The 13,445-nt window shown below is 42.8% G+C and overlaps 1 protein-coding gene across 9 annotated transcripts in view; it reads left to right on the plus strand.

Moving 5' to 3' along the window:
- The window catches only part of rapgef1b (Rap guanine nucleotide exchange factor (GEF) 1b), a 49,078-nt gene that overhangs the window by 30,232 nt on the left and 5,401 nt on the right, over positions 1-13,445 (plus strand). For 5 of the 9 annotated variants that reach the window (XM_020634597.3, XM_020634596.3, XM_020634595.3 and 2 more), the window contains 9 exons: positions 1,224-1,745; positions 2,804-3,006; positions 5,733-5,894; positions 9,053-9,199; positions 9,671-9,763; positions 10,727-10,812; positions 11,359-11,464; positions 12,234-12,309; positions 12,640-12,724. In XM_020634597.3, coding sequence (XP_020490253.1) covers positions 1,224-1,745; positions 2,804-3,006; positions 5,733-5,894; positions 9,053-9,199; positions 9,671-9,763; positions 10,727-10,812; positions 11,359-11,464; positions 12,234-12,309; positions 12,640-12,724 — 1,480 coding nt within the window. The remainder of the gene's footprint in view (positions 1-1,223; positions 1,746-2,803; positions 3,007-5,732; positions 5,895-9,052; positions 9,200-9,670; positions 9,764-10,726; positions 10,813-11,358; positions 11,465-12,233; positions 12,310-12,639; positions 12,725-13,445) is intronic. The other 4 variants (XM_020634601.3, XM_020634605.3, XM_065965346.1 and 1 more) reach the window with 3 other exon arrangements.

Raw genomic sequence — 13,445 nt, forward strand, 5'->3', positions numbered from 1 at the left:
ATATTTTTAATTAGTAGTGTACCTAAAGGATTTCACATAATAAGCAGAGACTTTAACATGAGTTGAGCAGCTCCAAACATTCATGTGAATGAAATGCTCACTTCTATAACTTTCTGTAGTGGCACCCTAGCTCTGCCAACATGATGAGCGTCCAAACATAGCTTCTCCCCAATCTCTCTTCTGCTATTATTTTGATTATTGGATTGAATTTTGGTCTCCAAAGTACTTCAACACCCAGAAATATCTTACAACATCCGGACATTAATTTAAACCTTTGTGTTGGTATCTTGTCAACCGTCTCAATTTGGTCTTTGTGTTTTCTTTTTTACTGTTTGTCATCACTTGTTCACTAGTTTTTCCAGTGTATTTCCCCAAGAAAGGCAAAAAAAATGACCTTTTAAAAAGCTGATTGCTTCAAGTATTGATGATCCAAATACATAACTACATAAGTTCAGAGTATATTTATGATATACATGAAAGTTAAACTCTCCTGCATTTGATGTTCCACAATCAGACGATCATTTCTCTGGAGAGCGGTCATCACTTTGTTGATCTTATCGAACCTGCACAACACATTATGCGGTCTTAAAGTGGCGCTACAGAGTGGTGGATCATTTTACACACACAACCCACACGCAGACACCGACATTCAAAGAGCACACAGACAAGACCTAATACAGAAAAGTTTCCTAAACTGAAACCATAATGGAGTTTACAGTAGCTGAGATAGTGGACTCATGGTTACACTCTGATTGTAAGATGATAAAAAGTAAATGTTTAAAGCTCCTGTATTTGAGTTTTTAGCTGGTTATAAAACAGACTGAAGTTAATATGTATGTCTTTTTATGAGCAAACAAGATCATTGGCATAACAATTGTTTATTTCTTTGTAGTTCTTGCCTTGTAGTTAAATGCCTGAAACAGCTGCTGGAGGGTAGGTGTCAGACCAAGAGATTCACAGCACACTGCAGAAACAGACCTTTTTTACATTTTCAAGATTCACAGTGAGGGAAACATTTGACTGCTGAAGTTAGCAGGTTATGATATTTGTTGTAAAACACTACTTACACATGTATAGGACACAAACAGCAAACAGATAAGAGGTACCACTTTGTCCACAGGATCGCCAAAAGCATCAGAAACTGAGAGATTAGCTTTAATTATGTAATGGGCTGTTTTATTTCACTTCATGATTATATTTTGTACCTTTTCCCTACTTTCCAGACAACACAGAGAATTACGACCCAGACTATGACTTCCTCCACCAGGACTTGTCGGTAGGGGAAAACCTTCCCCCAATACCTGTAGGAGGATGTCTGAGCCCCCTGCCCGAGTCTCACAGCGAGTCCTCATCCCCGGTCCCCGGACAGCACCCCACACATCCCCGCTTCAGCGCACCTCCGCCCCAGCAGCCACCGGAATACTGGACCCCGCAGCCCAATCAAACCAATCCCCTACTGTCCCGCATCAGTGCCCCCCCTGCCCTGCCCCAAAAGAAGCGTCGCAGCACCCAGTCATTGCCCTTCCCCGACGGAGGATCCCGCGTGCTTTACGAGCGCTTCCCTTCCCATTACGACAACCTGTCGGAAGAGGAGCTGCACCCGACGCCGCCGTTCCCACTTCTCACGCCCATCTCGCCCATGCCTCAGACGAACGGGGGCGTGTTCGTCGCGCAGTACATCGCCAGCGAGTGTGCGGATGTCCCATCAAGTCCACCGCCTCTGCCTGAGAAGAAAAGCAGACACAGTAAGTGGGGAAAAAAAAGAAAGAGAGGGGATATAATGAGGGAGCGATGAAGGCAAGGAAGGAAGGAAGAGCTTTAAATGAGACGACTGAGCAGAGGTCACCGAGGAAGAGAAAGGGACAAAGGGAAGAATACAGAGGGGCATGAGATGGATTTAGGAAGACACTTAAGACTTTGGCTCCATTTCATTCTCAGTTTGTTGAAAGCATAGCTCATGTCAAAGAAATATGTCACCGTGATTAGAGTCAGGAAGTGAATACCAGGATGTGCTACAATGGGTCCGGCTCCAGGGGCACAGAGGGCAACGTTTGGTCATTTCCTGACACACCTGCTACATCACTTCCTCTCTCACTACTGTATCATGTCATTCCATACAGCCAGCCCTTCCTGTTAGCTGAAACACTTACTGTATGACAATGTAGACATTATTTTTCAAGTGGAAATCGTCATGAGTTCAGTTTACATGAATACGAAGACTTGACACAACTTGCCAGTTACTGCTGAATATATCTTCTCTTACTCTGAAAGGTTTTTTTTTTTGGTTTTTTTTTAATTCCTAGAAATATTAACCAATGATATCATGATGTCGTCATTGGGCTGATCTCTTTTTTTTTTGGCCCCGAGCTGTTTTTGCCAAAAGCAGTCATTGTGTGTGGAATTTGCGAGACATGGGTGTTAACAGAGCGGAGAGGATCTAATGAAAGATGCTTTTGAGTTGCATCATGGGATGTGAAGGAGTTGGTGTTTTTGGAGCTTGACTTATACAAGGGGGAAAGAAGTACAGATGAATCTGCCTTTGGTGCTTCAGTGTTTACTGTTCTTTTTTAAGACATGTCTCTTGTGAGTCTACTTCTAATATTGGTGGAGTGCAGGAGTAAATGATTGTACAGTACTGCACCCTTAACAAGAAGTGAGGAGTAATTTGATTCAAAAAGGGATTTAGTGGGGTTCAATTACTGAAGCGACATGTATTTTCTTGACTCTTTGAGTTTGAAGTAAACAGTTCTCTTCATTTAATAACGGTATTTATTTTGCGTCTGATCCACCACCCTCCCTTCAGTCCTCCAGTACATGCAGTTTGTCGAAGACTACTCGGAGCCCCAGCCCTCCGTCTTCTACCAGTTGCCGCAGAGCGAGAGCATCTACGAGCAGCGCAACAAGCGCTTCCAGGAGGTCTACCGCTTCAACGACTCCTTCAGCAGCACCGACTCAGTCCACGAGCCGCTGCTGCCGCCGGCGCTGCCCCCGAAACAAAGGCAACTGGTAAGAAACCCCCTTCCAAATACGATGACAGGGACCATTTGCTTTTTGGGTTTGGACTGTGGAAGCAAAGCTGTAATTATAATTCTTTAAATAGTTGGGTTCCCTTTTCTCTAATTAAGAGCAGAACTTTGAGGCTGTGTGGATCCTGCATTGGCAACACAGTTAATTTAAGGGATTATACATAGATCAATGAGACGAAGAGCTTTGTGAGAACAGGTTTACTCGTACATTTCAACAATATAAAAACAAATGTCTGCCGTACAGCACAGTGTTGGTCACAGGCTCTTCATCCTTAACGCTGGGAAGAAAACGAGTGTGAAAGAATGCAGATTGCACTCTGCAGCTGAAGTACATTCCAGTGGTAATCCTCATCAATTTTCTCTCGAGCCTCCTCCTATCTTGTTATCTCTCTCACCTATTCAACCCCCCCTTACTCTCTCCATCTCCCCTCCGAGCTTTCCTTTTTTTTTTTTTGTGTGTAAGGAAAGCAGCCGTCTGTGTGAACATAGAGGTGTTTGCTTGTTAGTGAGAGATAAGACCAGCCTCTATCAGGCCCACATCAGATCCAGTCCACTTATCTCAATCCGGGTCGGCATCGGGGTTAATTGAGACGACTGTCAGAGAGAGAGAGAGAGAGAGACGGCTCATAGCAGTAGAAGGGGACACTGTGATGTGTCAGAATTTGAATTAAAACATTTGAAGGCTCAATGCAGAATAAGTAATGGGGGTCCTTATGATAATACTACCTCAGGTTAAACCCTGTTTTATTTGCTCCCTTTTGGTCTTCTTACTTGTTTGAAGTGGGAGGGAACCATCTAAAAAATGATGTCATCAATTCGGTGTATCGGTTGTTTTGTCATTTTCACACAGTCCCGATGGAGGAATTGCCACTAAACTTAATCAATAATATCTTAAGACGTCTTTTAACCTTGAATGTTGCTTGTATAGGAAAACGTAATGTATTTGTCACCCAGGTGGATTTGTAGGGATGCATATACCGGTACTTGGATTCTTGCAGAATTCCAATATGCACGTTTTAATAGTTTGTTGGCTAATTACAGGTAATAGTCCCTGCGATAAGGTAGAAAACAATTTGTGCATATCTATCGTATTTATAAAGCCTCTCCTGTAGGGGAATCAACATATTGATGAGCCTACTTACTCACTGGCTTACATGCTGATAAGAATTGTTCAAAATGTACACATTCACTGTGCAAAAACAGAAAACTACTTTAAAGCTTACATGTCAAACCTCAGGTATATATTTGTATACAGCATTTTTAATGTACATACTTCAATCTACTGTGACGCTTCTAAATGGAGCTGAATGAAGAAACCCTTAATTGCTGTTCTTGGCAGCAGAAATATTCAGTTAGAGCAGATTCTGACACTGAATTTTAAAGCCTTTATCGGGCTGTGTAGATGTCATTCTAACTTGTGCATCCCTACTTATTTCCCATAAACAATGCTACATTGCAAAGATTTAGGGTAACAAGTTTTCATGTTGGGGATGCATCAGCCCATTTGACACAAAGACAGCAGTTAATGGGAAGAAGATCAGGTTCAACTATACCGGAATTTCCCTGTAAGGATCACCAATGTGGATCTACACTGAGAGTCAGATGTTCACTAGAAGGAGCTTCGTTTTGCAGGACTGTCACAAATAAGATTTCCCACAAAGAAACAAACATGCCCATTTTTCTGCCTGCCATTCATATATGAAGGTGACAAACGAATGTAAAGTTGGCCTGAAGCTCTGTAACAACGAAGAAAGTACATTTGTGGATAGTAAACAAATGACACTTCTCCAGGGTGCAGCTACAGTACATTTACAGTATCACAGCCCAGTGAGGAGAAAATAGACTTTGAGTGTCAGTCTGCCCAGGCCACCTCAGAGAGTCTTTCTTCTTCCTCTTTGTCCATTGTCCTCTCTCTGCCACCACAGCTGTGTATTCTGAGCCTTGTGTGCCCGGCTCTTTATTTTTATCACGCTTTTGTCTGCGCGTACAGTCCAACCGCACTCATCTCTGCTCCCGCCGCACGACCCTAATCTGGCCTCATGTTTTGGACTTGATGAGCTCGTGGCCCAGTGGAATAAGCCTGTTTGCCTCCTGCATAAGCCCGTGTTCCAGGCTTACACGCTTTGGCGACTTTACAAGGCTTTGCAGCAAAAAAATAAAAAAATACAAAAAAAAGTAATTTCAGCTGCAGTGTGGATAAGGAAATGGGTGAAAAAACCAAAGCAGATAATATTGGCAGTGTTTAGAATGTGCTGTAGTTGGCCTGGTTTCAGTAAAGCTCTTAAAGCTCGGGGCGTTAAAAGAAAGGTTATTGGGCTGTCACAGTCTACATTATGTGTGTAACCTTTACACATCACTTGACCCCCCTGCTCATTAGGGCTTTCCAGGGAGAACCTTTAATGAAACATAACGGTATATTCAGTGGTAGTCTGTATTTATTTCAAAAGCCAGTGAGCTGATACTTCTAATTCAAACTCCCAGAATCCTTCCAGCTTCTCACCACTTTGACTACTGATTTTCTGCTGAACTTTGATTAAATCTGCTCAGATTCACTCTTACTTACTAGTGTAATCAACTGTCCACTTTTTTTTCTTCTCTTCCTCCCTTAACACCCCTAATTTTCCCCTTTTACCTGCTTTAACTCTCTCTACTCTTACTCTTTCTTTCTTTCTTTCTTTCTTTCTTTCTTCTTTGTTTCCGTCTCAGGCCTCCCACACTTCCTCCCCCTCTTCTTCCTCTTCTTCCTCTCTCTCTTGCCACCTCCAGCCGTCTGTAGCGGCGATGGAGGAGGCGGGCTCTGGGCTGGGCCTCAGCATGTCCGTTTCTAACTCCTACCTGATTGGACAGGCGTCTTTGACCACGCCCACGGTAAGTTCCTGACCCCTCTCTCGCTCTCTCTCGCTTAAACGCCATCCCTCCACCTCCATTTCTCTGCTCCGGTTGGTGTGGGTGCTGTGTGGTCCCGGTCTGGTCCAGGGAGCCTGACCTGTCTGTGCACCATATGTGATACATCCTCCCTCTGACCCTCTGAGGTCTCCGATGGGGGCCTTCCATCCCTCGAGGGTCGCTGGTTTGCTTGCTGTGTGGTCCTTCGTTTAGCTGCATCGCCCCTCCATGTGTGCATTTGTTTTGACAGTGTGAATTTGTTGCTTTGTTGTGTGTTTTTTTTAGCTGAGGCATCAGATATGCTGTTATTAATGTGTGCTTTGTGTGGTTGTGACGTGAGTGTGTGCAGTTATCTGTTGTGGTTGTGTGCAGCCTTTGGCTACCATAGTTTGTATGTTGCACTACAGCATTCCCCCACATGATAAAGCAATGATTTGACCCTTTCCATCTTTTCATTTCACCTCAGAGATGCAGCAAAAACAGTTCCAGTGCACTGGAAAAAGTTAGCTCTCTAAAACAAGGAAAAATAAAGGAACAAAAAAAAAATGGGGAAATTGTTACTTGTCTGCCGTAATTTACCTGGTGATAATGGTCTGAAAGACCCAATTGATGTTTTAAAACTTGCAGGGCCAGACAGAAAATGTAGATACTGTAGGTCACATATGAAGAAAAAAATGTTTTTCTAAAAATGTAGGAAAGAGTGCTTCAACGAAGTTAGTATCCAGTGTCTCAATAGTTAAGTGTTAATAAGTCATCAGGAATAAATGTACCAGTAAAGGTAATCCGAGTCACTTGGTCAAAGAAATCCATTTCAGGCTAATTTCCTTGCCAAACTTTGTTCAAGTCAAATACCATCCTGGTGATGTAACAGACTTGTTCAATTGTTGAGATGACTCAGATGAAAAGTGTATTGTCATAACATATGAAATAGAGGGGGAAAAAATCTTTTTATTTAAAAAAGAGAGATTCTTATCTTCTGAGATTTTATATCTATTCATAACTTCCAAATAAAATTGGCTAATCAGTCAGTCCCTGCTAAGTGCTAAGGCTAGTTCTTTGACTCAGTAGGATACCAAATAGAGCAGCAAGAAATTCAGCCAGTCTCACAGATGACTGGAGTATGTACTAATTCAAAAATAGACTTTGAATCATTCATCCAGAATTGTTTTGAATCGAAAAAAAGGATTCTGAATTGAATCGTGAGACACCTAAAGATTCCCAGCCCTAATATGAAGGTATAATACGGATAAAAATGCTTTAAATAATACATCTAAAGCTGCTTTGTAATTGTCACTGTTGATCAAACAGATTTCTAATTCTGATAATCCTAATTGAAGCCGCTCAGAATCAGGTCAAAATCTCAATAACAAATTACAATAATTTATCAAGTTTGTTCAGAGCGAAAAAGCTTGAAGTAAGGCAAATGAGTAAATACATTGCCAAACAAGAACTGCCTTGTTAGAAGAAGTCTGTGGGTATTATGCTGCCTTGATTTAAAGCTTGTGATGAACTTTGATTTAGTGTCGCTTTGGTGCCCCATGTGGACAAAGTGGGACCTCTTATCTCTCTCCTGTGCATTTGTAAGTAGTGTGCTTTAATGAAAAACACCCACACATGGCAGTGGTTTCAGGCATTAAAAATAGCTTTATAGAAAAAATCCCTTCTGTTTCTGATGGTCTTGTTTGCTTTTGTAAGTCATAAAGAGACACCAATAGTCATTTCAGAATTTTTCACAACCAGTTAAAAACCCTTCACACAAGTCTTCAGATATCTTTTTTTCGGTTTCACTTTCTTGGATGAGCTGTATGTCCACATATCACAATAGATTGTCTCCTATTTGGTTGTTGAAATAAGAAATCACGCTTCCATGAACAGCTCCTCGTTAATAAGTCAACTCTTGGTTAATAAATGCTTTGTCATAGTTACTTTCGGCCTTGACCCTCAGTGCGTATCCCACTATGTGTTACAGTGGTTTATTTAGGGAGGGGTTGACCCATGATGACCTCATGGTGAGCTATGCACCCTTAAGACATGCTGTGGATCTCTCGCAGTATATCCTTGCTGGAATGCAACTCCAGATGGACCTGATTGAAAACACATTCCTCCCATTTTCTGCTCCTCTCCTCCCTCCTCCTCGTCTTCATCTTCTTCTTCCTTTGGCGTCGGTGTCTCTCCACCCACACTCCTTACTTTCTCGCTATGTCCCTCTCTTCCATCATGATGCAACCTCCTCTCACACCCCTTTGTTTTCCATTTCCATTTAGTGGAATGCTTGCATTCCTCAACTCATTTGGGCATGATGTTTTATTCCGGGGGGAGGGGGGGGGGGGGGCTTTGCATAGTTAGTGGAAAGAAAAAGAAATATTCCGTAAGTCATATTGGTATTAGAGAATTTCCCTCTTTGTGTGTGTTGCTGCTGTTATTTTTACAGACTAGAATTTCCCAACAGCATTGGAATTTTTGAGAAAAAGAGGAGATTAGTTTCCAGATGATCCTGCGCGTCTGTGCATGATCACGTGCATGCATATTGTGTGTGTGTGTGTGTGTGTGTGTGTGTGTGTGTGTGTTTATGCCAAGTGTGTGTGCAGTGTTTATCAGTGATCTGTATGTGCGCCTCCATGATGGTATGCAGGAACAGGGGTAATATGTGCAACAAGTTCGGACAGGTTACCACTGCCTCCCTGCAGACACACATCTCCAAAGCTGGCCACACACAAACACACCAGCACACACATCAAGACATGGCTTGTCTAAACACACATACATACTGCAAGTTGATGCTAGCTTATCTTTGAGGTTCCTTGTTAAACATTTGTGTCTTCCTTGTTCTCTCACTGGAGACGCTTCTCTTGCCAATGGGTGCATTTTTTTTATTTTTTAGATGTGTTTGTGTGTGTGTTTGTGTGTGTGTGTGTGCATTTCTTGTTCAGACACATCATCCTCATAGTCCACGCTTAACGGAGGTGTTGGAGAAAGATGTGAACATTTTTTTTCCCTCCTCCGCTTCCTATAATTCAGCCTCTTCTTTTTTTCTTCTAACTGCTCTGTCTTCACCTCTCTAATCCCTTACTCCTGTATTTTATGTTATTTTCTTTCTCTATTTTTTTTTTTCCTGCTTTCCTTCTTTCCACCAATCGCAGAGCTTGGACCAGGTTGCCTTGACCAATGCCACCAATCTGGATGGCGGCGGGGGCGGGCCCAACGGTTTGCTGGCCGGCTCAGTGGGCTCTGTGGCTGTCTGTCTTCCTTCTGAGACCTCTCTCACTGACTCTCTCCACACCTCAGCGGTGAGCTTACACAGATTGATGTGTGGACTCAGGATGCCAACATGAACAGGCTCTCTCAGACTGATAATAAAACGTGATGCTGGAGCCGTTCCCTCGGCAGATTGTTGTCAGATTACAGCAGTTTGCTGTCCCGTATTGTTGCACAGATGATAATACAGTGACTCATTCTCTTGTTGTGATTATCACTGCCCACAAACTGTCTGCTGTCTGAGTATTGCTCTTAAAAGAATCCCAGTGGAGCATGTTGCACTGCTTTTTTTTTTGCCTGTAAATATAATTACCTTTACAAATGACGCTCTCCAGTGCCACCTGGTGGTCGGCTGGAAAACACACCGCCCACTGTACACAACTAAAACCTCGACTAGCGGCCGTCTCTCTTCCTGAACTATATATTCACACTGTTAAGCAAAAACTCTGTGCCCCTCTCCGCACCCTCACGCCTGGGTTTGTGTCACCCCTGTCTCCCCGTAGAGCGAGAGCGCGAATGACGAGGGCGGGGAGGGGGAGTACGTCAACTTGTACTCGTCCAACCAGGCCAACGGGGAGCTGTCTCTCTCCCTCAGAGTAAGTAGCTGACCGTCCGCCACAGGTTGAAAGGTCATTTCCATTTACACGTCGCTCCATCGTTTCAGGATATGAATCAATGTGAGGTCAGGATGCCCCCGTTTGACTGGCAGAGCCATTCATCTGTTGCACTCTGCAGTGCTCATTGATTCATCTCGTGGACTGATGGCGCTGAAATGGAATGTGAATGTAGACAAAACCTGACCGAGCATGACTTCAGGTTCATGGGTTTGCCTGCAAGAGGACTTTCTGTTTCCGTGGAGAGAGGAAAAAGATGTCCGCCTGTATGTTGCTCTGACTGCCCGGCTGGTGATTGCTCTCTCTCTCTCTCTCTCTCTCTCTCTCTCTCTCCCTCTCTCTCTCTCTCCCTCTCTCTCTCCCCCTCTTTGGCTGTGCTTCAACTGTAACAAGCATTTAACCTTGTTCCAATCTAACACCTGACATGTGGCTGCTCCTTAAGGGATTCTCAATGGTTCACCGGTTTTCAATTTTCCAATAACATTCCTCGTAACGGCTTATGTGCATGTGTGACGGCATCAGTGTGTGCTTGGTTGTGTTACTTTGGGCTCGTGTGAATTCAAGGTGTATTTGAGTCCTGTTTCGGGGTGTTTAACACAAGTGAGAGTGACGGCAAAAGAGATGATATGTGATTGTGTTCGTAGTGTTGCGTTCGGTGCGGGTTCAGAGTGTGTGAGTTCACCCCTCTGGTTTCTTTGGGTTTCCCCGCTCATACTTAGAGGAAAACTGCATTTTTACCAACACTAATCAGTACAATATCCTTACTGTGACATTTGTACAAAGCATCCATCTTCCCCTCCACCCAAAAGTGTAGCATGCACACTGGGGGTTCATACGATCTCATCAATATCCTGCCGCCTGTCACTGCATGGAATCACTCGCCAGTGATGGTCCGTGTAACCCGCAGCACAGATGTTGATTTTTGTTTTTCCATCCATCGATTAGGAAACGATCACAGCTGACGATGTGCTTCAAGACCCCGCCCCTCAGATGCCAAACAGCAACAGCAAAGAGGCTTTGGACAAGGAGCGGTAAGAGTCATACAAAAAGGTCTACAGTTTGTGCTGTACACTCAGTTTCAGACGACTTTAATTTATCCCAGAAGGGCAATTCAGTTTCACAGCCTAACAGGTCTTTATTTAAGAATAATCAAGACAAAAGAAAGGAAACAAACAGTCACGGCAACATTCAGATAATTACATTCACATGCCAGTAACAGCAGATCAGCAGATGAACATGTCTTTAAACACTCACCTTTTATAGTGTGTTTCTTTTGTAGTAATATATAATACTAAGGTTGTCACTATACAAAATGCTTAAAAGAACACTTTAGTCCTAGACACCCAATATTGGGTTATATCTTGTTTTAAATTGCCAAAAAATGAAAGAAAACGCCTGTTAGCATCAAATCATCACATTTAGCTTAAACCAATTAACAATTGCTTAATAATGGCCCAAACATTTCATGGATTACAAAAAATATTTCTACATTATCTTCAAACATGTCCATGATTATTGCTGTGAAATAAAAGCTTAGGAGTATCTGTGCTAAAGACATCTTCCTGTGTTTGTTTTAGGCGGCAAAAGTCGACAGAGTCGGCCGGGAGCGACGAGGAAGACGTGGACGAGCTCTCTCTCATAGATCACAAGGAGATCATGAGCAGGATAACATTAAAACAAGAAGTAAGACCAACAGCAGAGCTGCTGCTGCGGCTGCATGCTTTCTGTTTTTAGGAATCTGCTGTGATAGAAGCATGCAGCCCCTGCATACAAAGCACATTCTATCCTTTTAGTGCAGCGCTGGCTAAAGGTCACTGTGAGTCACTCTAATATAAAACCCTGATCCTGAGATCCTCCATTGATAGTCAATGCTTCCCTCTGCTGTGAACTCATTGAAACTGCAGTGCTTAGAATCGACAAACCACCCTTCTCCTCCTCCTCCTCCTCCTCCTCCTACGCCTCTTCCTCCTCCTCCTCTTCCTCCTTTGTCCTGTGTGGTGCAGTCTGATAGACAGATGTGTAGAAATATTGCTCGTCAGTCTGCAAGGTTAGGGCCAGTGGGACAGCAGTGATTTACAGATGAGATGTGGAGGGATCAGAAGTGGAAAGGAGGGAAGATTCATAGCCTGTGAGGACATTTTTAGAGCTGTTGCAGGAGACATATTGCAGTGGTGAGGCTTTTATCATACACAAGTCTGACTTTTTCTTCGTCATCAGAGGAGCTGGTGCAGGACGGGGAGAGGTGGGGGCCTTTTAAGAGGAGGTTGGGGGGGGGGGGGGAGTGAGAAAAGAAAAAAAAATACAGGCAGAAGAGAAAGGGGCTGCTACATTTTGGGCTAGACTGCATCACTACCCATCAACTCTCACCACTCTCTTTTCCTCTCCTGTTTTCACTCCATTTCATCTTTCATCTTTTCCTCTTCTTTAATTCTTTGCTCATTTTTTTTTCCAGAATGATGACGGCCCTGACGTCCGTGCTGGATCAGGAGATATTCTATTAGTGCACGCTACAGAAACAGACCGCAAAGGTACAGTACAGCACACATCAAGGCTGGAGTATACAGGGCAGTATGTTAGTGTGCTTCAGGGTCACTGGTGCAGCTTTGTTTTGTTTTCATAGCGTAAGAGCCATTGGGCATTCAAAGATCTTTTTTATTTTCAGTAATTTGACGAGTCTGAGAAGCATTTTAAAACAGCCTCAGTCTCACTCTCTCTCTCTGGTTCTCTTATTTGCGATGTGTCAGTCTGGATATGTAACCTTCACATTTTAATAGATGTGTTTTTGGCTTAATTAGGTTCTCTGATACATTTCCACTCAAATATGTTGTTTTTTATTCTCTCCTGTTTTTCCTTGACAGATCTCGTTTTGTACTGTGAAGCCTTTCTGACTACATATAGGACTTTTATAACCCCCGAGGACCTCATTAAGAAGCTACACTACAGATATCCTTTTCAGATCACTCAACATGTCACTGGGAGCTTAAACGTCTGCTGACTGAAGGCTGTTATTAAAATCCTCATTTACCAAGGAAAGAGCCCTTTATCTGTTTTTTGCTTTGATTCAGCTCTTTCAAAGACTTAGAGCTTCAAAACAAAATGTATTTCTCTCCAGATGGATACTTAACTTCTTAAAGTGTTTGGATTTTTATGATTGTGTGCAGTGCTTAATGGCACCTCAAGAGAGCAATTTACCAAGAACGTTTCCCTCCAAGATATTTCCATAGATGCTGCCTTGACAGCTGGCTTTACAGTAGCAAACTTCAGTTCTGTGTTGTTACTGGTTTAACCAGTGAAGCCTCACAAAGCAAGCAGCTAGCATAGCTGTAGTCCTGCTACTCCAGGTTGAAGTCATGGCAGAGATGCTGTGTAATGATGTGTGTTTTCAGTGCTATGAGGCTAAAGCGAGATCTATTACAAGCTTATTTTTAGGCTATGAAATTGTTCCCTAAATTCAAATCTATTTTAAACCAGAATTTCTGAAAATAGTTAATTTTTTTTAGATTACTATATTGTTTAAACTTTAGAAGAATAGTACATTGTGTTGGTTAAATGCTAACTAATTGTTGAATTAATTTGAACAACCACATTTGAGCTGCAGTACTTAAAAAACATATTCTGACACATCTCATCTTGTCACTAGATGAAACATCACTCATGTCCGATG

This window comes from Labrus bergylta, chromosome 17, assembly GCF_963930695.1.
Source record: "Labrus bergylta chromosome 17, fLabBer1.1, whole genome shotgun sequence".
Taxonomy (NCBI): domain Eukaryota; kingdom Metazoa; phylum Chordata; class Actinopteri; order Labriformes; family Labridae; genus Labrus; species Labrus bergylta.